Source organism: Leucoraja erinacea, chromosome 6, assembly GCF_028641065.1.
Source record: "Leucoraja erinacea ecotype New England chromosome 6, Leri_hhj_1, whole genome shotgun sequence".
NCBI lineage: Eukaryota > Metazoa > Chordata > Chondrichthyes > Rajiformes > Rajidae > Leucoraja > Leucoraja erinaceus.
The window spans coordinates 48,375,973-48,401,642 of record NC_073382.1 but is presented as its reverse complement, the minus strand read 5'-3'; the positions used below and the strand labels follow the sequence as shown (position 1 = coordinate 48,401,642).

General features: G+C 44.9%; 1 protein-coding gene and 1 pseudogene across 2 annotated transcripts in view; one reads left to right on the top strand and one right to left on the bottom strand.

The window, feature by feature from the left end:
• sacs (sacsin molecular chaperone) overlaps positions 1 to 25,670 on the bottom strand; it is a 106,030-nt gene that overhangs the window by 47,064 nt on the left and 33,296 nt on the right. For both annotated transcript variants that reach the window (XM_055636957.1, XM_055636956.1), the window contains 6 exons: positions 25,347 to 25,497; positions 17,939 to 18,029; positions 16,978 to 17,063; positions 11,725 to 11,836; positions 4,106 to 4,252; positions 225 to 1,707 (listed from right to left, as the gene is read on the bottom strand). In XM_055636957.1, the coding sequence (XP_055492932.1) occupies positions 225 to 1,707; positions 4,106 to 4,252; positions 11,725 to 11,836; positions 16,978 to 17,063; positions 17,939 to 18,029; positions 25,347 to 25,497 (2,070 nt within the window). The remainder of the gene's footprint in view (positions 1 to 224; positions 1,708 to 4,105; positions 4,253 to 11,724; positions 11,837 to 16,977; positions 17,064 to 17,938; positions 18,030 to 25,346; positions 25,498 to 25,670) is intronic.
• LOC129698463 (U2 spliceosomal RNA) lies at positions 6,416 to 6,518 on the top strand (annotated as a pseudogene).

The window sequence follows — 25,670 nt, the reverse complement described above, 5'->3', positions numbered from 1 at the left end:
TTGGAGGTTAATTGGCTTTGGTAAAATGTTAAACTTTCCCCTGTGCGTAGGATAATGCTAGTGCATGGAGTGATCACTCATCAGCGTGAACTTGGCGAGCCAAAGGCACGTTTCCACGCTGTATCTCTAAAGTTCAAAGCACTCCAGTACCCCCAATCTGCACACTGCCCAACAACCCCAAATGCAGACCTATTTGACGCCACCATTACAAGACATAATCGTACCGGGAATGATCGTCTGTGGTGATATAAACACCGTCTTTATCTGCTGCCGAGGAGTCGAAGGATTTGAAGCTTCCGTTCTGCAATGGTAGCAGCTCCAGTCCAATCAATTCTCCAAAGTTACGATCGCTCAGTACGTACTCCAAGAGTTGAAGTTTCTCCTCAGCGCTTCCTCGATGTCGGAATTTCCTCATCATCTGCCGCACCAGGGCAGGACTGACTTTCTTAAGGTTATTTGCATCAGAACTGTAGGCTTGCACGGCATTGGAAACATTGGTAGGAACCCGGCTTATCTGCACTCCTGCCTTATTGAGGAAGTTGAGCACCGTCTCCATACAGTCGCCGCTGTGGTCCATTTCACAGAAATAAACCAAGTCAGCTTTAACCCAGTGGTTACTCATTGCATAGATTACAGGGTGCTGAATCAGTTCCTTGAAGAGAGGCTCCAAGATTGGTTTCCAATGTACACGGATTTTGTTAATGTCAGGCCATACTTTGTGAATGGAGTCGGGAGTTAACGGAGAATCTTGGCTTTTTCCAGCCTGCATTCGTTTGATCGCTTCGAGAACCAGGGTGGCGTAGGTCTTTGGTACCACGTTACGTACCAGAAGCTCGTTCCACAAGGCCGCTGGATCTCTCCACTGGTCCACCTCCCTCCATTTGATACTCCTCCTGTTATCCGTCAGTCCAAAGAAACCGCTGATGTGTACCGGTAGACCAGTCTTGCTCTCTTCACCGGGAGGCAAAGGGAGGAAGCAAAACGCCCGCCCTATGAACTCCGCCGCAGCCCCTTTTGTTTCCTCTCTTCCGAGGAGAGGCATAGCAATGCCAATACTGGGGATGTATTTCAGGTCTTCAGCCAAACAGTCCAATTCATTGCACATGCCTCTGCCACCAACACTGTTGCAAACAAGCCAGGACATTTCATTTCTTTCTTTTGAGGTGACATCCTCTGACACTATATTCACGTGATAGGTCACACATGTCATGCTGTTGCTTGGAATATCATTGCAGTAGCGATCTGCAGCAGTCCTTAGGATGTTTAAGGAGTTGGGCCGCTCGTGCTTCAGGTTCTTGCCCTCAGAGGCAGTCACCCTGAAGAGCATTCGCTCCGTCCCCTTGCATTCCCTGCTGTACAACGTCACACTTTGCACATTCTTCAAGAAGAGCAGGAGGGAGCTGGCATCTGCTTTGAACGACTCGAACAGCTCGAGCACTTTGTCCTTATTGTAAACATTGCTGCTCACGTAAGATGGTTTCTTACGGAGAGGGAACCTGAAAATGGTGCCAGGGAAGAAGCCGTCCTTGAAAGTCTCTTTGGTGCTATCGAAGATGCCAACAAACGGTGCAAATTGGTCCTGGTGCTCATTAATTTCTTCCCGGTCATTTGTTAGATTCCAGCTTTGACCCGATTCATGAGATCCAAAGAGTGATTGTTGAGGATCCAACATTCCAATCTGTGTCCCACTAAATATGCAAGGCGCATCTATAAAGAAAAATATTTTAGTTTGCAGTAAATCACTACTTTTTTAATACTACAGGAACACGACTTACATAAAGCTTACGTTCCAGGAACTACTTTAGACTTTAGAGATACAGCGCGGAAACAGTCCCTTTAGCCCACCGAGTGCACGCTGACCAGCGATCACCCCGCACACAAACACTATCCTACACACTAGGGACAATTTGCAGAAGCCAATTAACCTACAAACCTGCACCTCTTTGGAGTGTGGGAGGAAACCAGAGCACCACACAGGTCACAGGGAGAATGTACAAACTACGTACAGATGCGCCCATAATCAGGATCGAACTCAGGTCTCTGGCTCTGTAAGGCAGCAGCTCTATCACTGCGCCGCCCTTGTACACAAGTCAGATCTTTGGCAACTCGGAATTACCGTCCCCATCACTGAGAGCTTTAACTGTCTCAGCTGCGTCCAGAGTACTTTCAGTGGCACATGGCCTTCTGGGTAAGCACGTCGCCATTGTCGGCTTGTTTCTGATGTAAACTTGAGCGATGGTAGCGTTGTGGAAATTACAAACTGCCGTGATTGCACCAGGGACTGAGCACAGAATTGTTTACGCATGTGCAAGTTTGCATAAGTCACCCATTGCATACATCGGGGGGTGGGTGTCTGTACTATTATTCTGGTCACCAAGGAAGGAAGGAGCAGCACTTCGAGGTCTCATCCATCTACCAGCCGGGGAAGTCATTTCTTGATCAGCCCCCAAATATATGAGCGCAGCCAGAGCTGACATCCTTGCTGGTTTATTTAATATAGCATGTTAAGTGTTTTCTAAACTGGAGGATCAATGCCACAAGAAACTGAAGATGCGGGTTTTCACAAAAAAACACAAAGTGCTGGAGTAACTCAGTGGGTCAGGCAGCATCTCTGGAAAACATGGATAGGTGACATTTCGGGTGGGACCCTTCCTCGGTCCTTTCAACTTGTTTTTCTGTAACTAGGATTCCCCTGAGGACCAGTACCAAGAGATGATATGTACAGCTAAACAGAAACAAGATCTTTTGGAGCTGAGCTAGCTATGCTGTCAAACATTTCAGATATAACTGAGTATAAAAAGCTTACCTGTAACCTTTTTAAATTGAGAAGAGGAAAACATTTTATTTAAAGGAATTAGTGATTAGTGAATTAGTGAAAAATCTTTGTACCTTGGGGGAGAGAAAAACGGCAGAACTGCTGCCTTACAGTGCCAGAAACCCGGAATCGATCTTGCCTACAGGTGCTGTCTGTAAGGAGCTCTCCCCATAACCGTGGAGGGTTTTCTCAGGATGCTCCGGTTTCTTCCCACACTCCAAAGATGTACAGGTTTGTAGGTTTATTGGATTCGGTAAAATTGTAAATTGTCTCTAGTGCATAGGATAGTGCTAGTGTATGGGGTGATTGCTGATCAGGCTCAGGCTCGGACTAGGTGGGCAGAAGGGCCTGTTTGCACACTGTATCTGTAAAGTCTAATGACAGCAAAGTCTTGATTACTCCATTGTGTGCAACGATCCAGCTGGAAATGCCCTATATGGCAGATCCTACCTCTGGGCATTGCATGAACTGGTTATTAAGCCTAGATTGGACTGTAATTTTAACTGCAGAACAGGGATATCATTTCAGATCACGTGAATCCCACTACCATTACAGGACATGGATAACGTTCTGATCGCATTCAATTCAAATCTTGAATTTTTGGATTCGAGATTTACTTTTGAAAACAGGGGGAAAGTTTGAGAGTTTGATTCATTGCAAGACACAGCATGGAAACAGGCCCTTCAGCCCACGCCAACCATCAGTCACCTGTTCATACTATTTCCATGTTATCTCATCTTTTTTTCAGAGATGCTTTCTGGCCCATTGAGTTACACCAGCACTTTGGGGGGTTTTTTTAAACCAACATTTTCAGTTCCTTGCTTCTCTAGGTTATTTGGTCATTGTGTGGTCCACAACAACAACATGACAACCAAGATGCCCAATCTAAGCAAATCCAATTTGGTCTCGTTTGGCCCATATCCCTCTAAACCTTTCCTATCCATGTAGCTGTCCAAATGGCTTTGAAATGCTATAATAGTACCTCCTCTGGCAGTTGGTTTCATCTACCCACCACCCTCTGAGAGGAAAAAGTAGCTCTTCAGGTTCCTATGAAATCTTTCCCCTTTCACTTTAAATATATCCCCTTGTTTTTGGTTCCCTCACTCTGGGCATGAGGTAAAGGTGAATCAGACAGTATATTGGTTTATGGAATTGTGACAAAGGCAGCCTAATGCATACAAGTTCCTTGTAAAAGGAAAATCCCTGTAAAAATCCTATTTATTAACTTTACATCAAGAATCAGGAAACTAGATTAACGCCAAAAGATAGGTAAATGCACAGTCCACTTACCCGTTACGTGATAGACAGAATTGAATCCAATTCCAAAGCGTCCGACTTTCAAAGGATCATCTCTTTTCCTGCTTCTTGCTATCTCCTGAATTCCATGCCAATCCTCGGAAGTGAATACTGCATTATTGTACGAGTATAAAGCTGATCCTGAAGAAACAATGAATATTTTAATTTATAGAAATTCACCGAGGCACTCAAAAATAAAATTGTAGATTCTCTGTGAAACTTATAGCAAAAAGGATCGTTTCATTTGTACTTCTACCAACTTTAGACACAGTGTTATAGAGTCATGGAGTGTTACAGTGTGGAAACAGGCCATTCGGCCCAACTTGCCCACATGGATCAAATGTCCCAACTACACTAGTCCAACCTCCCTGCATTTGGCCCATATCTCCCTTCACCTGTCCTATCCATGTAACCTGTATAATTGTTTCTTAAACGTTGCGATAGTCCCTGCCACAATTACGTCCTCTGGCAGCTCATTCCATACACCCACCACCCTTTGTGTGAAAAGGTTTAACCCTCAGATTACTATTAAATCTTTCCCTCCTCATCTTAAACCTATGCCCTCTGGTTCTCTATCCTCTGGGCAAGAGACGCTGAACGTCTACCCGATCTATGATTTTATACACCTCTGTAAGAACACCCCTCATCCTCCTACGCTCCACAGAATAGAGTCCCAGCCTGCTAGACTCTCCCTATAGCTCAGGCACTCGAGTCCTGGCAACATCCTTGTAAATTCTCTCTGCAACCTTTCCAACTTAACAACATCTTTCCTATAACATGGTGCCCGGAGTAACGGAGTGCTGGAGTAACTCAGCAGGTCAAGCAGCATCTCTGGAGAAAATAGGGTGATGTTTCGGATCAGGATCCTTCTTCAGCTGTCCTCACAGCTACACTTCTCCATGCTAAATTTCTGCTTCTCCTCTGTATATTTTCTCTTACATCCTGATAATGGGATGACCAGAAATGTACTCACAATCGAGCTGGGTCCTGGTTTATAAGACTACGGCATCAGCCCGCAAAAGTAGTTGTAGCGTCTCCAGCCAATTTCCAATGATAATTATTGATGATTAAGAATTAAACTCTGCTGAAAACAGATTTTCTAACAGACATAACATTGATTTTGAGCCCATTTTCCACTATCTCCTACCATTTATAAAAGCCGGGATTCACTGCAGGAACCCTAAATTTTACTTCGGAGTCACGTGAGTGACTACGTGAAGAACCCGCTTCCAACGCATGCGTGTCATATCGCTACACGCATTGCAACGAGTCACACAGGGGGAACGACGTTCCCCAAGCGGGAGAATTTGAAAGTCGGGAACAGCAGGTAAGAGACTCTGCGTTCCTTTTTTCTACTTACCTTTTAGGTGGAGACATGGACCTGATCCATGAAGGCTGCGGAAAGCTGGCGGGGGAGAACCGCGGAGTGCGGGCAGCCGGCAGCAGCAGCAACGGCACCAATTTCCTGGAGGGAAAAACCTGTGCCCGACTTCGCTCCCGCACCGGCAAAATTCACTTCTCGGCCGGGCGGGAGGCAAAGCAAAGACGTCCCGTATGCCAGTCTCAAGCGAGACTGGCTTGGAGCAGTCGCTAGCGGCCAGCGCCGAGGCTGCAGGACAGAGAGCAGGGACCAGTGCTGTAAGTACCGGGGGTACACAGGAGGGCTGGAAAAGCTCAGCGAGTGCAGCGGCACTAATGGAGCAAAGGAACTGGGGACGTTCGGGCCGAAAACCTTCTTCAAACGGTAAGCACCGGGGTTGGTCCAAGGGGTCCCTACGAACAGCCGGGTTTTACCGACTGCGGAACTGCCGCGAGGGACCAGTCCCGTGAACACCGGGGTCGGTCCGAGCGGCTCGAACCCGACACGCAGGGAACGACGTTCACCAGCGGGAGAATTGAAAGTCGGGAACAGCAGGTAAGAGACTCTGTGTTCCTTCCACTTACCTTTTAGGTGCAGACATGGACCGGGTCCATGTAGGCTGCAGAAAGCTGGCGGGAGAACCGCGGAGTGCGGGCAGCCGGCAGGAGCAGCAACAGCAGCGGCAGGAGCAGCAACGGCACATCGATTCCCGGAGAGGGAAAACACCTGTGCCCGACTTCGCTCCCGCACCAGGGGAAAATTCATTTCTCGGCCAGTATGCCAGTCTCGCTTTGGAAGCGAGTCTGGCTTGAAGCAGCGCTACCGGCCAGCACCGAGGCTCACAAACTAAGGACATTGCAGTGGGGTTGACTGGCTGCAATCGACCGCGAGGGACCAGTACCGTGAGTACCGGGGTCGGTCCCAGCGGGTTTTTAGTTACAGAGATCGCTTCTTGGCCTTTTGGCTAAGATCAAGTGTAGTATCTGTTCTTATCAGTTTAATATCTGATACGTCCCTTATCTAGGGACCATATAAGCAGGAGTGCCCAGAACTGAGGGCATTGGAGTGGGGTTGACCGGCTGCAACGACCGCGAGGGACCAGTACCGTGAGTACCGGGGTCGGTCCCAGCGGTCTGAGATAAACGAGCAGCCAGGAGCGCTGAGAGCGTTGGAGCCGGTTTTGACCGGCTACACAGCAAAATCCCGACGAATCGGGTACAACCCCACGGACCCCATTGAATTGAGTGGCGGTGCAGGCTCGAGGGGCTGAATGGCCTGCTCCTGCACCTAATTTCTATGTTTTTTCATAAAAATCTGTTTATTAATCCTTTGGTTAAAGTATTAGATGGGTCCATGGCGCTGGAAGTACGGAGACGGCGTGGACCCGCTAGCCCACGCTGGAGGAAGCCGGTACGAGTGGCTGCAGCATGACAGCAGCCAGCACAGGTGCCTGTGAGTACCGGGACCGTGTGGAGAGGTGGACCTACATACAAGACCGGTGTAGCCAGCGGTAGGGCGAGGAAAACCCGCAAACCAGTGCCCGTGTGTACGGGGGACGGAAACAGCGGGGGGAAAAAAGGAGCTCCTTCACAGTAGCAGTCACATGGATGTGGAGACTAGCCACAGTGGGCAGGAGGTAAGCCCCACATGGGTACCCCGTGCGGGACCCCTAGAGATCTCTAACTCTATAAAAAAGAGTAGGCAGGACCCTGATGGGCCAGAGCCTGGTAATGCAGCGTCCCATGATCCTAACACAGCAGGGACTCTGCTGGACATGGTGGCTGATTACTTTAAACCAAGTCAAACAGGGGTAGACTTGGATCCAGGATGGCAATAGTATTAACTATATGTCTGGCCACCAACTCCAACAAGAAATATTTACAGAGACTGGCCAGACATCTGCCACCTGGCAACGGTGAGGCATTACAGGTGCCCAGTGTAAACCAATGCATTTGGCAGCATATGGGGAGGAACATCAGGAACCAGGACCTCAAGATCCAGAAAACCTTAAAGGGATTGACGGAAGGGATCACAGCATACACCCGCACCCTGGACTAAACAGAGGTAACCAAAGACCATCAAGACGCACTAGCTCTGTTTTAGTAATATGCAATATGAGCTGAACTACATGTGGAAGGCTGCCATTCAGCCAGCACTGGACCCCTAAAATGCTACCATTTGCAAACAAAGAACCGTGTGTGGACGAAGCCAAGACACTGGGGCTCATCAAGGCCAGCGCAAGGGCCTATTTTGGAGCACGATACCAGTTACATGTAAGACCATAAAAATGTGGCTCATACCAGTGGCGGTGCCAGAAATCAATATAACCCGCAGCAGGCCTTTTTAGGGTATGGCCAGGGACGGCCACCCTGGAAGATGTGGAAGCCTCAACCTCCCACACAACCCCGAACTAGAGATATCAAACCAGAACCCCCCCTTTTCAAAAAACCAAGGAAATAACACAACCACCGGTAACCATGGAGGTAGGTGGGTGTGGTTCTTCTGTAAAAAACGGACCCACGACGGTGGGGGAGGGGAGGTTGCAATACTACAGTTATGTATGGTGTAAAATCACTACAGACTCGTATAATCTCAGCAGTATTCAGGGTTATCTGATAGAATTTACTTATCCCAATAACCCCAGTACAACATACACCAGAATGGTATTTGTCCTTACATAAACCGAACAATCTAAAGCCCACATGGTGCTACAAAAATTGTACACAAAAGGTGTGATTGAGCATACTTTTCATGGAACATTAGAATTTGTATCAAACATATTTATTAAAAATAAAATAGATGGGGGTTGCAGGATTATCATTGACCTTTCAACCCTAAACACATTCGTTCAATATGTTCATTTTAAGATGGATACTCTTATTACTGATAAAGAATTAGTGTCAGCTGGGTTTTCTATATGGCAGGCATTGACTCACAAGATGCATACTATACAATACCCATCAGAGGGGATCACAGACGGTATTTGAAATTTAACTGGATGGGGGGGGAACTTTGGCAATATAGAGCTTACCAAAGGGGCAAACATCAGCCCCAATATTATTTACTAAAATTCTAAAACCAGCTTGGCATTGTTACGTAAACAAAGCCATAGGGTGATGTATTTCCCCCGTTCTGCCTCATCAATGGGGTACTAGGGGAAAAATTCAGCAAGACTCGGCATCTGGGATTCTCATAGTACCCGACTGGCCTACTCAATCATGGTATTCGGTCATACAGGGGATGGTGTTAGAACCATGTTCCCTTATGAAACATAGCCAAATTTATTAATTCATCCAGTGACTGGGGGCAGTCATCCATGCCATAAGACTATGGATTTGTTGATTTGTAGAGTCTGAAAGACCCACTACACGGCATGGGGCTGTCAGACAGGACGATGAATCTCATCTTATCTGCACAAAGACTGTCAACACGGAAGCAGTACCTTGGACATATCAAGAAATGGGGCATATACTGCTTGGACAACAACCTCGACCAAAAGGCCAAGAACATTCTGGCCGTATTGGAATTTTAACAAGCCTCCATTATGATAATCGATTGAGCTACAATGCCATCAATACTGCCAGAAGTGCACTCTCCAATTACCTATCACAAGGAACGGAGCGGCACACGGTGGGAACACACCCCCTGGTAACAAAACTCATGAGGGGCATATTCAATGCAAATCCCCTAAAACCAGGTACTCCAAAATCTGGGAGGTGGGTGTCGTTCTAAACATGCTGAGGAGCTGGTAGCCCATAACAGCATTGTCACTTCAGTAACGGACCATGAAGATGGTTATGCTCATGGCGGTAGTTATCGCACAACGAGTCCAGCCATTAAGCAAACAGAGCCTGGACTCCCTGATCATCTCACCCGAGAAACTGGTGTTTGTCATACAGGATTTAATAAAACAAAACAGACCAGGTTCATCGGGTCAAGTGTTTGAATTTATGGTATACCCATATGACGAACGACTGTGTATAGCAAGACACATCCAACTATACATAGAATATACTAAGAGCATTCGAGGTCAGAGAATGGAGTTGTTAATCTCTTACAAGAAACCGCACAAAAGGGTCACGACCCAAACTATATCAAGGTGGCTCAAATATGTCCTAAAGATGGCAGGAATAGATATTAATGTTTTTAACTCTCATTCCACCAGGGCTGCAGCAACATCCGCAGCAAAAATTCTAGAGGTACCCACAGACCAAATCCTCAGAATGGCAGGATGGTCATCCGAAAGGACTTTCCAAAGGTTTTATAATAAACCAGTTTTTTGGAGCCATCATCGTGTTCGGAAACCATTTTACGTTCAACAATATAATTTGCCCGAAAGGTTACAGGGCTATGATTTTCAATTTAAAAAATTTATATATTTTTTCGTTATACCACACAACTCTTTGTATAAGTGTGTTTTAAAATTACTAATTATGCTCTCTCCCAATACCCAAGGCAGTTGTGAAGCATGGACTCGTTCCACGGCATGAGGTCACAGAGCTTTGAAATCTTCACGTAGTCACTCACGTGACTCCGAAGTAAAATAGTAAGATTAAACGAGAAATTTCCAGTTTGAAGTTTGATCTGTATTTTATGAGGAGGAACGTTGAGGGAATACGTGCCCTCCGCTTATGATCATATCAAAAACTGGTATCTCTTTGATAATCTTACTATGTTAGGTCATTATAGGTTCCTGTGACCTCACACCGCTGCTTTGAAGAATGACACGCATGTGTTGGAAGTTGGTTCTTCACGTATTCCCTCAACGTTCCTCCTCATAAAATACAGATCAAACTTCAAACTGGTAAGTTCTCGTTTAATCTTACTATTTTGAACTGATGCAATCACTTCTGCTGTGGCCCATCAGTCTGAAGATGGATCCTGACTCGAATGTGGATGTGCTGAGGACGTTTCCATTAGTGGGAGAGTCTAGGCAGGCATAGCCTCAGAATAAAAGGGCGTACCTTTAGAAAGGAGATGAGGAGGGTGGTGAATCTGTAAATTCATCGCCACAGACAGCTGTTGAGGCCAAGTCATTGGTTATATTTAAGGTGCAGCTTGATAGTTTCTTGATTAGTACAGATGTCTTGGGTTATGGGGCGAAGGCAGGAGAATGAGGTTGAGCGGGAAAGATAGATCAGCCATGATTGAATGGCAGAGTAGAATTGGTGGACCAAATGGCATAATTCTGCTCCTATGACTTATGAATTTATGAAACACATATACTTTCCCTCCATGGTCGCTGCCTGATCCACTGAGTTCACGCCGCCTCGGCCTCTTGATTTTTATACATCACAATTAGATTTTCCTTCTCCAAAGAAAGTAAGCCCAACTTAACCAATCTGTTTTATTTTGTTTTATAAAAAGAGTTTAGAGATACAGAGCAAACCGGGCTCACCGAGTCTGTGCTGACCAGCAATCTCCATACACAAGCACTATCCTACACACTAGGGCGAATTTTTAACGAAGCCAATTAATCCACAACCTGTACGTTTTTGAAGTGTGGGAGGAAACGGAGCACCTGCAGCAAACCAGGACAAGGGGTCACAGCTTAAGGATAAGGGGGAAATCCTTTTAAGACCGAGATGAGAAAAACATTTTTCACACAGAGAGTGGTGAATCTCTGGAACTCTCTGCCACAAGGTAGTTGAGGCCAGTTCATTGGCTATATTTAAGAGGGAGTTAGATGTGGCCCTTGTGGCTAAAGGGATCAGGTGGTATGGAGAAAAGGCAGGTACGGGATACTGAGTTGGATGATCAACCATGATCATATTGAATGGCGGTGCAAGCTCGAAGGGCCGAATGGCCTACTCCTGCACATATTTTCTATGTATTTTCTATGTAAAACCGATATGGTCACAGGGAGGACATACAAACTCCGTACAGACAGCACCTGTATTCAGGAATGAACGAGTAAGGCAGCAACTCTACCGCTGTACCATTGTGCCGCACATAAACCGCTGAGTTCACCCTGCCGAGGACTCTTGATTTTTATACATCACAATTGCATTTTCATTCATCAAAGATGTATTCCCAACCGAACCAACCTGTCGTCACAACTACATATTGAACTATTTTATGGTGTATATTATGGTGTCCACTGAGTACTATATTTTGATATCTGTGGTGTTGCTGCAAGTAAGAATTTTATTGTTCCTTGTCGGAACACACGACAATAAAACACTCATGACTTGGCTCCAGCACTTTGTGTTTTGCACAGGGGTCGGCGTCTGCAGTTCCTTGAATGTCTTACCTTGATATTCCTTCAGACGATCAGACCACAGTGAGTTAGTTCCATATTCGGTCTCATCGTACAAGAACTTCACCTCAGTGGCTCCAGCATCTTCAGCATTTTGTATCAGTTCCTTAAAGCAAAGAACTTAATGTGACTGATTTTTTTAAAATAAATTATAAACAGCCTTCATGAGTACCATAACCAATTAACTCATCCCAGGGATCCTCAAGAGAGCAGGAACCATCACAATATTTAAAAAACATTTGAACAGGTACATGGATAGGAAAGGTTTAGAGGGATATGGGCCAAACATAGGCAGGTGGGACTAGTGTGGATAGGGCATGCTGATCGGTGGGACAAATTAGGCCAAATGGCCAGTTTTCATGTTGTATGATTCAAAGAATTTACATTCTCAGTGTGCTTTCTTGAATCTAACCTCCTCCATTATATTTACTACCAACAACAACAACATTTTAACGACGGGTACATGGATAGGAAAGATTTAGAGGGATATAGACTAAACATGGGTTTATGGAACTATTGTAGAAGGGGCATTTTGGTTGGCATGGGCAAGTTGGGCCGAAGGGCTTGTTCCCGTGCTGTATGACTATGAACCTGTTGCACACCAGAGAAAAATGGTGGACACAAAGAGAATAGACAAATGGGCAGGTGACATAAGAAAACTCCATGAAAAAAAGACAAGCATTAGAATTTCAAGAAAAAGAGCATTAATAGAGTTATAGTCATACAGTGTGGAAACAGACCCATCAACCAAACTCGCCCGCACCGACCAACATGTCCCATCTACACTAGCCCTGCCTATGTTTGGCCCATATCCCTCTAAACCTGTCCTATCCGTGTACCTGCCTAAATGTTTCTTTAATGTTGCTTTAATTGTACCTGCCTCAACTACCTCCTCTGGCAGCTCGTACCATACACCCACCACACTTCATTCAAAATAATAAAAGTGAAAAATGCTGATATTATTCAAACTTAAACTCAGAAGTAATTATTCAATGGTGATATGCTCGGCACATCATATTTTTCAATTTTCGAATTTTCTCCCACCGGGAAGAGTTTGAGAGAGATTTCACTACATGTTGGATCACGTGGAACTGACACTTGTGAGAGTTTTCCAGTGGAGCCTGCCCCTGTGAATCCATCTCAGGTAGGATACCTTGTGAAATATAGTTATTGGAATCATCAATTCTTCCCCATGCCCCCTCCCATCCACCCCTCCACCATCTGATCATGAACTCCCTTTCCTGAACTATTATCCCTGCCTGATATCCACACTTCCTTCATCCCTGCCAACAGATCAACCCAACTCACCAGGAGTAGAGCCAAACTGCACAGAATCAGACCCTTTAGCCCAAAACGTCCATGCCAACCAAGATGCCTCATCTGAGTTCCAGCATCATCAAGGACCAGTCTCACCACAGTCACTCCCTCTTCTCCCTTCTGGCAAGTAGCACAGAAGTTTGAAAACACACACCTCCAGATTTAGGGACAATTTCTTCCCAATTAGTATCAGGCAACTGAACCATCCTATCACCACCCAGGTAGTCTGAAGTAGACTAGGTAGTCTGAAGAATGGTCTCGACCTGAAACATCACCCATTCCTTCTCTCCAGAGATGCTACCTCATCCACTGAGTTACTCCAGCATTTTGTGTCTACCTTTGATTTAAACCAGCATTTGAAGTTCTTTCTTACACCTACTATCACCACCTAGAGTGTGTTCTGACCTATTATCTACCTCATTGTACCCACTTGTACTATTTCTAATTGGCCTTTCTGGACTTTATCTTGCAGAAAACGTTATACCTTTTATCTTGTATCTGTACACTGTGGATGGCCTGATTGCAATCATGTATAGTCCTTTTGCTGACTGGATAGCACACAACAAAAAGCTTTCACTGTACCTCAGTACATGTGACAATAACAAAGTAAACCATTTGCCCACATTTGATGCCATTCCCTCCAAATCTCTTATTGATGTATCTATCCATGTGTCTTTTAAATATTGTTACAGTACCTGCCTCAACTACCTACTCTGGCAGCTTGTTCCATATACCCACAATGCACCGTGTGAAAAATTTGCCCCTCCGGTTCCTATTAAATCTTGCCCCTCTCATCTTAAACCTATGCCCTCTGGTTTTTGATTCCCCTACCCTGGGTGATAGACTCTTTGCATTCAACCTATCTATTCTTCTCAAGAATTTGTACGTTCTCTCTATCTATTCCCCTCATGAATTTATACACTTCAACACTGTTGATTGGAGACCGTCAGCCCAACCCTCACATTCAACACAACAGCTGGCCCTTCCCTTAACATTCCCTGGCAGTCAAAACTCCAGACAATAATTCAAATGAGTACTTCGAAATGTCTCCCGTATTAAATTAAGCCAAAGCTCTCTCTGAATGTGTTCGTTCATAATTGGTGATTTCAACCCTAATTATTGCAAGTGGGGATTCTAAAAATACATTCATTCTTAAGACACAGCATTGCTGGAAAATCCAACGTTTATTGTTACTCTACTGAATTTAATGGCTTTAGTTTAGTTTATTATTGTCACGTGTACCGAGGTAGCGTGCTATCCAGTTAGCGAAAGATTCTGCATGATTACAATCAATCCGTCCACAGTGTACAGGTACAGGATAAAGGGAATAACGTCTAGTGCAAGATAATGGCCAGTGATGGCCGATTAAAGACAATCCAAGGATCTCCAAGGAGGTAGATGATAGCTCAGGACCCCTCTCTAACTGGTGTGGGGACTATTCAATTGGGAAGAAACTGTTCCTTTATCTGGAGGTAGACACAAAATACTAGAGTAACTCAGCGGGACAGGCAGTATCTCTGGAGAGAAGGAATGGGTGACGTTTCGTGTTGAGGCCCTTCTTCAGACTTTATCTGGAGGTATGTGTTTTCAAACTTCTGTACCTCTTTCGAGATGGAAGAGGGGAGAAGAGAGAGTAACCGGGTAAGATTGGTCCTTGATAATGCTGGTGGCCTTGCTGAGAAGGAATGAGGTGTAGATGGAGTCACTGGAAGGGAGATTGGTTTGTGTGATGCTCTGGGCTACAGCCACAATTCTCTGTAATTTTATTGTGGTCTTGACCTGTTTGTAAATCATGCTGTGATGCATCCCAATTAAAGGCTTTCTACGGCGCATCTACAAATGCTGGTGAAGGTTGTTGGGGACATGCTGAACTTCCTAAGCTTTATTTAAGTGAGCAGCAAAATACAGGACTGGGTCAGATGGGTTTTACAATGCCCCCGTATTCTCATAGCACCCATTACAAAAGCTCTCCACTGTAAATCTGGTAATGAATAAAAGAAGAGTTTTTGTTAAATTCCAGATTTATTTCATTATATTCCCCAGCTGTTACTGTTAGCTGTTTTGTGATCCGGCGACTGCAGATTAGTTGATCTATGTGTAGTATGCCAGTAATTTGACCACATAATGTTAATTAACCTACTAAAGCCACTTCAGCAGGCTTTGATATTTTCAGAACTTCATTCACAGCTCTGTAACAAGTTGAAGATGTTAGGGCAGCACAATGGCCAGAGACCCAGGTTTGATCCTCTCTACAGGTGCTGTCTGTACAGTTTGTATGTTATCCCCGTGAACGTGTGGGTTTTCTCAGGGTGCTCCGGTTTTCTCCCACACTCCAATGATGTGCAGGTTTGTAGGTTAATTCGCTTCTGTAAATTGTCTGGGGTGTGTAGGATAGAACAAGTGTACGGGTGATTGTTGGTCAGCACAGACTTGGTGGGCCGATTAGCCCGTTTCCACGCTGTATCTCTAAACTAAACTCTAATGTCAGTTCAAGATGTCCAATGTGTTCAATATAAAAGTGTTTCCTCCCACACTCCAAAGTCATACAGGTTTGTAGGTTAATTGGCTTGGCATAAATATAAATTGTCCCTAGTGTGTGTGGGATGCTGTTAGTGTGCGGGGACCACTGGTCAGTGCAGACTCGGTGGGCCGAAGGGCCTGTATCTACACTGTATCTCTCAACTAAACTAAAATAAATCAAACGACAGGTTAATTAAACTACTCACTCCTCCTTAATTAGCTGAAAGAAATGGCTCCCATATCATACAGTATATAACTTAGAAAAATACAGCACAGGAACAGGTTCTTCAGCCCACAATATTTGTGCCGAACCCGATGCTAAGACCAACTCTTATCTGCCTGTACATAATCCATTCCCTACCCAAAAGCCCCATACCACTGTTAAACTGATCTAATCTGCCTACACATGATAGTACCCTATCTAAAAGCCTCCAACACCACTATTGTATCTGCCTCCACCACCAACCCTAGCAGCTCATACTAGGCACCCATCATCCTCTGTATATTAAAAAACAAACTTGCCCCGCACTTCTCAGTTAAACTTTCCCCCTCTCACCTTAAAGCTGTACCCTCTCGTCCTGGATGTTTCCACTCTGGCAAAAATCAAGTTCATATGTTCAGCCCGTCAAGTCTCTCCAACAGTCAATCATGGCTGGTCTATCTTTCCCTCTCATTCCCATTCTCCTGCCTTCTCCTTGTAATCCCCGGATACCCATACTAATCAAGATAAACTTGCTGAATGGTCGTTCATAGCTAGTGAGTTTATCCTCGATTATTAAAACTGTTCCTTACTCAATGCCATTTACCCCATCTTTCCGATAATCGTTACACGAGTTGTTGCTGAGGATTTGGTCCTAAAGAACATCTTATCTTATTTCACTTTCACAAACCACTGCAACTCCTGGAATCATACGATCCCATTGATCGCCTCCGAAATAAATGACCATTCTCATTAAATTACCAACTTTGAGGTCTCTGTATGACGCACTGTTTCTAATGAATACTTTGTGTAAACAGTCCAAGCTGGGAAAAAGGAGATGTGTGTGTTACAGGATATAACTCAGGGTGGCACACAGTGGTGCAACTGGTAGAGCAGCTGTGTCACAGCAACAGAAGCCTGGGTTCGATCCCAACCTCGTGAGCCATCTGTGTGGAGTTTGCACGCTCTCACTGTGACCGAGTGGATTTCCTCTGGGTGCTCTGGTTTTCTCCCACAAACCAAAGACATGCTGGTTTGTAGGTTAATTGGAGCTTATAAATTGTTCCTCGTGTGCAGGGAGTGGATGAGAAAGTGCGATAGAACTAATGAGAACAGGTGATCGATGGTCAGTATGGACTCGGTGGGCCGAAGGGCCTGTTTGCTTGTTGTATCTTTAAAAAAAAAACCTCTACAGGTAGAACGAGTCTCACCTTAAGAATCTGCCCTCCTTCGGGATATCGTCTCAGAATATCCTTGAGGAAATCTACAAGCGGAGGTGTTGTCTGTCCAAACCTGCCTGTTGGAAAAAAACAACAACAAATAGTATTCATCATTTGAGTAACATAACCAGCTTTTGTTAAACCGGGATCCACACAGTTCAAGAGTATTGATTTACCTTGAAAAAACATTTACGACTACATTCTCCAGACTAGATATACATGGATAATAAGGGGTAAAGAAAAAAACAATAATGGCACACAGTCGATAGAGCTGCTGCATCACATCGTCAGAGACGCAAGTTCATTCCTGACCTCGGATGCTGTTTGTGTGGACTTTGCATGTTCTCCCTGCAATGGCATGGATTTCCTCCAGCATCCTAAAGACATGCAGGTTTGTAGGTTAATTGGCCCACTGTAAATCGCCCCTAGTGTGCAGGGAGTGGGCCAGAAAATTAGATAACATAGAACTAGCACAGAAAAAAGGAACTGCAGATCCTGGTTTACAAAACAGACACAAAGTGCTGGAGTAACTCAGCAGGTCAGATGGCATCTCTGGAGAACATGGATAGGTGATGTTTCGGATCAGGGCCCTTCTTCATAAGGATATGAACGGGTGATCAATGGTCAGCATGGACGGTTGGCCAACGGGCCCTTTTCTGCTGCATCTCTAATCCAAAACTAAAATAGTTTAAAATGGCACATTTCCAAAAATATAAAAACAAAAAACTGATATAAAAAGATACTGTTAAAACCACCCAGACGTTTCAGGGCATTATCAAGAGGATTTATGAACATAATGCCTCTGTACAGTTATCCTTCCAGTGCACCCACGATCAATTCTAAATTGCCACAGATTATCAATTGCGAATTTATCAATTATTCTGTTAAAGATCTATTGGCATTAAATGTGTCATCCTCTTATACAATGAATGACATTATCCAAAACAATTACCTCCTCCTTTCAGCCCTCTTCCTTGCAATTTCAAATTAATCTTGTGGGTCCCAGATTGTAACAAACTCCCAATCTGTGTTGAGTCTTCCAGCTAGAGGAAAGAACAAGATAACATTCCAGCACTCTAATTTTTGAATCAATATATTAAAATCATAATGACTGTACAGGCAAACTGTATCCTTGTGTAAACTGCAATAAACATACAAAAGATCAGAGGGTGGGTGAATCTGTGGAATTCATTGCCACAGAAGGCCATGGAGGCCAAGTCAATGGATATTTTTAAGGCAGAGATGGACAGATTCTTGATTAGTAAGGATGTCAAGAGTTGTGGGGCGAAGGCCCAGATATTTAATAAAGATTGTAGACTAAAGGAACTACATAGATGTTGGAATCTTGTATTTCTTTAGTCATTAGTTGGTGAATCTGTGAAGGTTGTGCAGGCCAAATCAATGGATATTTTTGAGGGGCAGATTGGTAGATTCTTGATCACTATGGATGTCACCGGTTATGGGGAGAAGGCAGGAGAGTGGGGTTGAGAGGGAAATATAGATCAGCCATAATTGAATGGCAGAGTTGACATGATGGTCTGAAAGGGCTAATTCTGCTCCAAGAACGTATTTTACACATGATACATAAAACAGATGCAGCATTCTATAATCCAATTTAAATAGGGGCCATTATATCAGGATATATTCATACATCAGTCTAGATTTCCTGCAAAATAATTGCAGAATTAATATGACTTTAATTTCACAAATGTGGCTAAAATAACAATTACTTTGCAGTATTTGAAAGTTAATCCATTTCCATGCATAATGAACAACAATCAAAATTCCACAGAGGAATGGAGCTCAAACGATAAAGTTTAAAGAGAACGGTTTGATAGGAAGAACAACAAGTGATCTGCAGGAGGAACACAGCAAATCGAGCAGCATCCATGGAGGGGGGGGGGGGGGGGGGGGGGGTGAAGGAAGGGAAAGGAATTGTCACTGGTTTGTTCAAAAACATGTATCAAGGCTCATGATGCAGGGTTTCAACCCAAAACGTCGACAGTGTCTTTGACCCAACAGATACTGCTGGGCCTACTGAGTCTCTCCAGATTGCAGCATCTACAGTCTCTTGGGTCTCCTTGATAGGGAGAGGATAAGTGACAGAAATGGACAATGAAATGGGACTTGAGATCACTACTCGCACCAGAGATTTGAACTAATCCGAAGAATGGCAAATGGACACAAAGAGCTCAAGCAACCCTGCTGTTCAGGCAGCATCTTTAGAGAAAAAGGATGGGTGATGTTTTGGGTCGGGATCCTTTAATTTAGTTTAGTTTAGAGATACAGTGCAGATACAGGGCTGGTCAGGGAGGCAGAGGAACAACTTAGGGACTGCTTGGAGTCAGTAGACTGGGCAATATTCAAGGACTCGGCAATGGACCAGAATTAATACGCTACAGTCGTTACAGACTTCATAAGGAAATGCGTGGAAGACTGTGTTCCAACAAAAACCATCCGAGTGTTTCCTAACCAGAAGCCTTGGATAAACCAGGAGACCAGATCCCGGGCATTCAGGTCTGGTGACGCAGAGGTCTGTAAGAAGTCCAGTTACGACCTTGACAAGGCCATCAAAAAGATCAAAAGGGAAATTCGCTGGAGGATGAGACGGATGTTCTGCAACTGTGGCAGGGCTTGAATGCCATCACATCCTACAAAGCAAAATCAGGAGGCAGCTCAAGCGACAGCGAAGCATCATGCCCTGATGAGCTCAATGCATTCTACGCACGCTTTGATAGGGAAAACACTGATGTGCCTTCCGAAGCCCCCATATACCCTGATGGTATTACAATCACAGCCACAGAGGCTGATGTTAGAAGATCCTTCAGTGGGGTGACCCTTAGAAAACGTCTGAACCTGATGATATACCCGGTCGAGTTCTCGAAACCTGTGCAGACCAACAGGCTGGAGTCTTTGCGGACATATTCAACCTCACACTACTGAGGTCTGAGGTTCCCACCTGCTTTAAGAGGGTATCAATAATACCGGTGCCCAAGAAGAGTAAGGTGACGTGCTTCAATGGCTATCAATCAGTGGCACTAACGTCTGTGGTGATGAAGTGCTTTGAGAGGTTGGTTATGGTGCATATCAACTCCTACCTCAACAAGAAACGTAGAAACATAGAAAATAGGTGCAGGAGGAGGCCATTCGGCCCTTCGAGCCAGCACCGCCATTAATTACGATCATGGCTGATCGTCCCCTATCAATAACCCGTGCCTGCCTTCTCCCCATATCCCTCGACTCCACTAGCCCCTAGAGCCCTATCTAACTCTCTCTTGGTAAATCCATCCAGTGACTTGGCCTACACTGCCCTCTGTGGCAGGGAATTCCATAAATTCACAACTGTGAGTGAAATTTTTTTTTCTCACCTCAGTCTTAAATAACCTCCCCTTTATTTTAAGACTGTGACTCCTGGTTCTGTACTCGCCCAAATTAGGAGACCAAAACCGTACACAATACTCCAGATGTGGTCTCACCAGAGCCCTATACAACTGCAGAAGAACCTCTTTACTCCTATACTGAAATCCTCTTGTTATGAAGGCCAACATTCCATTAGCTTTCTTCACTGCCTGCTGTACCTGCATGCCAACTTTCAGTGACCGGTGTACAAGGACACCCAGGTCTCACTGCACCTCCCCCTTACCTAACCTAACTCCATTGAAATAATAATCTGCCCCTTGTTTTTGCCACCAAAGTGGATAACCTCACATTTATCTGCCCATCTGCCCACTCACTCAACCTGTCCAGGTCACCCTGCAACCTCCTAACATCCTCTTCACAGTTCACACTGCCACCCAGCTTTGTGTCATCTGCAAACTTGCTAGTGTTGCTCCTAATTCCCTCTTCTAATTCATTAATATATATGGTAAACAGCTGCGGCCCCAACACCGAGCCTTGTGGCACCCCACTCACCACTGCCTGCCATTCTGAAAAGGACCCGTTCACTCCTACTCTTTGCATCCGGTCTGCCAACCAATTTTCTATCCATGTCAACACCCTACCCCCAATACCATGTGCTCTAATTTTAGTCACCAGTCTCCCGTGCGGGACCTTATCAAAGGCTTTCTGAAAGTCTAGATACACTACATCCACTGGCACCCCTTCATCCATTTTACTTGTCATATCATCAAAAAATTCCAGAAGATTAGTCATGCATGATTTCCCTTTCATAAATCCATGTTGACTTGGACTAATCCTTTTACTGCTATCCAAATGCCCATTATTACCTCTTTAATAATTGACTCCAGCATCTTTCCCACCACCGAAGTCAGGCTAACTGGTCTGTAATTCCCTGTTTTCTCTCTCGCTCCTTTCTTGAAAAGTAGGATAACATTAGCTATCCTCCAATACACAGGAACTGATCCTGAATCTATTGAACATTGGAAAATGATCACCAATGCGTCCACTATTTCTAGAGCCACCTCCCTGAGGACCCTGGGATGCAGACCATCAGGCCCAGGGGATTTATCATTCTTCAGTCCCATTAGCCTACCCAATACTATTTCTCGCCTAATGAAAATCTCTTTCAGTTCCTCTACCCCCTTAGATCCTCTGTCCTCCAGTACAGCTGGGAGATTGTTTTTGTCTTCCTTAGTGAAGACGGATCCGAAGTACCTATTCAACCCTTCTGCCATTTCCTTGTTGCCCATAATAATTTCACCCGTGTCTGCCTTCAAGGGACCCACATTTGACTTTGCTACTCTTTTTTCCCTTAACATATCTAAAGAAGCTTTTACTGTCCTTCTTTATATTCCTGACCAGCTTCCCTCCGTACTTCATCTTTTCAGCCCATATTGCCAGTTTAGTTTCCTTCTGTTGTCCTATGAAAGTTTCCCAATTCTCTGTCTTCCGTCTACTCTTTGCTGTGTTATACATCTTTTCTTTTAGTTTTATTCTATCCCTATTTTCTCTTGTCAGCCACGGTTGCCTCCTACTCCCCTTAGAATCTTTCTTCCTTTTTGGAATTAAATGATCCTGCGTCTTCCAGATTATGCCCAGAAGTTCCTGCCATTGCTGTTCCACCGTCATTCCTGCTAGGATCCCTTTCTAGTCTACCTTTGCCAGCTCCCCTCTCATGCCTTCATAGTCCCCTTTGTTCAACTGCATCACTGACACTTCCGATTTAACGTTCTCCTTCTCAAATTGCAGATTAAAACTATTCATATTATGATCACTACCTCCAAGCGGTTCCTTTACCTCAAGTTCTCTTATCATATCTGGTTCATTGGACAACACTAAATCCAGAATTGCCTTTTCTCTGGTCGGCTCCATTACAAGCTGCTCTAAGAATCCATCTCGGAGGCAATCTACAAACTCTCTTTCTTGGGGTCCTGAACCAACCTGATTTTCCCCAGTCTACCTGCATATTGAAATCCCCCATCACCACAGTGTCATTACCTTTGTTACATGCCAGTTTTAACCCCTGCTGCAACTTACCCCCTACATCCGGGCTACTATTTTAGGGGTCTGTAGATAACACCAATTAGTTTCTTCTTGCCTTTACAATTCCTCAACTCAATCCTCAGTGACTCTACCTCGTCAGTCCCTATGTCTTCCCTCGCAAGAGACTGAATTCCATCCCTCACCAGCAGAGGTACCCCCCCTCCTCTGCCTACCTGCCTGTCCTTTCTCTATAACCCTAAATATTAAGTTCCCAGGCCCGATCCTCCTGCAGCCACGTCTCAGTAATCCCCACAATGTCATATCTACAAACCTCTAACTGAGCCTCATCTACTTTACTTCTTATACTTCGCGCATTCATATACAATACTTTTAATTCCTTATGATTCTCACCTTTCACATCGATCCCTATTACACTTGGCCATACTCTCCTATCCCTTTGTGAGCTTCCTTTCCCGTTATTCTGGGTGTCATTAACCATCCCTTTACTCTCTTTCCCTTTAACTCCATCCTCGACTATTCCATTTGACACCCCCCCCCCCCCCCACCTTATTCAGTTTAAAACCACCCGTGTAGCAGTGGCAAACCTGCCTGCCAGAATGCTGGTCCCCCACTTGTTAAGAAGCAATCCGTCCCTTTTGTACAGTTCTCCCTTACTCCAAAACAGATCCCATTGATCTAAGAATCTAAATCCCTGCCCCCTGCACCAGTTCCGCAGCCACACATTCAGGTCCCGTATCTCCCTGTTCCTGCTTGACCCACTGCAGTTCACCTTCTGCCACAACAGATCAATGGAGGATGCAATCTCACTGGCTCTCCACTCTGCACTGGACCAATTGGACAATAAAAAAAACTTATGTCAGGCTGTTGTTTATAGGCTGCAGCTCAAGACCATCATCCCCTCCAAGCTGATTACCAAGCTCACGGAACTAGGTCTCTGTGCATCCCTCTGCAATTGGATCCTCGACTTCCTCATCCACAGATCACAGTCTGATCGAATTGACACTTCTTCCTCATTAACAATCAGTACAGGAGCACTTCAAGGCTGCGTGCTCAGCCCCCTGCTCTACTCACTCTATACTCATGACTGTGTAGCCGGACACAGTGCGAACTCCATCTTCAAGTTCGCTGACGACACCACCGTTGTTGGACGAATTACAGATGGTGATTCATATAGAATAGAAGTGGGATCGGCCGATTGACCAAATGGTGCCAGCACAACAACCTGGCTCTCAATATCAGTAAAACTAATGAACTTATTGTGGACTTTGGAAGAGGAAGGATGAGGACCCACAATCCTATGTATATCAACGATGGTGGAGAGAGTCAAAAACTTCAAATTCCTAGGCGTGCATATTTCTGAAGATCCTTCCTGGACCCAGCACACTGATGCAATTATGAAGAAAGCACATTAACGACTAATGTACAGTAGAGAGCTGGTTGCATCAAGACCTTGTTCAGCAACTTAAATGCCGGGGAGTGAAGACTGCAAAAAAGTTGTGAACACTGCCCAGTCCATCACCGGCTCTGACCACCGCACCATCGAAGGGATTTACCAGAGTCGCTGCCTCAAAAAGGCAGCCAGCATCATCAGATATAATACCTACACTATCCTGGCCACAAACTCATTTCACTACTGCCATCGAGAAGAAGGAACAGAAGCCTGAAAACTGTAATGTCCAGGTTCAGGAACAGCTTCTTCCCTACAGCCATCAGGCTATATTTAGTATAAACCAGCATCTGCAGTTTCTTGTTTCTACACCCGAGGATGGCAATTTGGTTTGTGCAAGTTGCAGGAATTTTTGATGAAATCCACCTTAATTTTCCACTATAATTGGACAATATTGTACAGACTATAAATTAAATAGAAATATGAGAAATTTTGAAGATAATGAAGAAATCTAAATTAATTCCCCCAAATTATTAATTGAAAAGCAATGTTAACATAAAAACAAGTAGTATGTCAAGCAATGCATATTCAGCTGCAGTAGTTACGTGGGGCCCAGTTTCAGAGCAAAATAAACTACAACACGTAAACAACAACAAGCACTAGAGATCCGGGTTCGATCCTGACTACGGGTACTGTCTCTACGGAGTTTGCACGTTCTCCCCGTGACCGCGTGGTGTTTCTCCAGGTGCTCCAGTCGCCTCCCACACTCCAAAGATGTGCAGCCTTGTAGGTGATAGCTGCTTGGTGCAGACTCAGTGGGCCGAAGGGCCCGTTTCCACACTGTATCTCTGAACTTTAACAAAGTATAAGTGTTGGCCAACTTCTCTAGTGAGATTATCAAATACTGAGAGAGATCTCAATTAAAAAGCCCGAAGATATCAAGAGAAAAGTAGGAAGATTCTCCTCAGTTATGGCCATTGTGTTGTAGGGAGGCAGCAGTGCACCAAAAAAGGGATGAAAGCACGTCAGCAAGCCAGGGATGAGTCAGATCACAAGCTTATTATTAACCCAGTGGAGGGGTGGTCAGGGTTGGAGAAAATGTCCACTTTCTGTTTAGTAATAAAAAGGTTAAGAAACAGCAAAGGGAAAGAGACCCTGAGACTGAATTAAGGCTGTGGTTGCAATGAGAGGTTGAAAAGGTGGGAGAAGTGGGGTGGTTAGAGTTAGCATTGCCAATCCAAGCCGTCCATTTCAGATTCTGTCAAATGTACTCTGGAGGTTTCACAGATAATTGAAAACAAAACCACAATCACGTTACTGCACCATTAACACACACACACACCGAGGACTAAGGGGGGCCAGGCGTGGGGGGGCAGCAAGCACTAAGCGGGACCCCGGTATGGGGAATGAAGAAGGGATGAGTATTTTTTGTGAATTTGTCTGTGCCCTTGTGGCAACTCTTTTGTGTACTTTGTATGTAAAAACAAAGAGTTTCACTGTACCTAGGTACAAGTGACAATAAAGTATCATCTCACACATGCATACACACAGAGTTCAAAACCAAAGTTACCTCTTTCCCATTGTGCAGCAGCCTCTGTTCAGAAGCAGGGAAATCTGTTTCCACAAAGATTAACTCCTTGATCTCTTGAACAGATGCAAACGATGTAACCTCATACACTTTGTTCCCGATATATTCATGCTGAACAGTGACACTTGGCAACCTTTTAAAACAAAGCATTGTATTTTTGGTATCGGCAACAACAAAGTGGTAGTAGTGAGAGGGGGGGGGGGGGGGCAGGGGGGGGATTAGGGGGAGGGGGGGGTTAGTGGGGGTGGGGATGGGGAGTGGGGGGGGGGTTAGTGGGGGGGGGGGGGGGGGGGGGGGGGGGGGGGG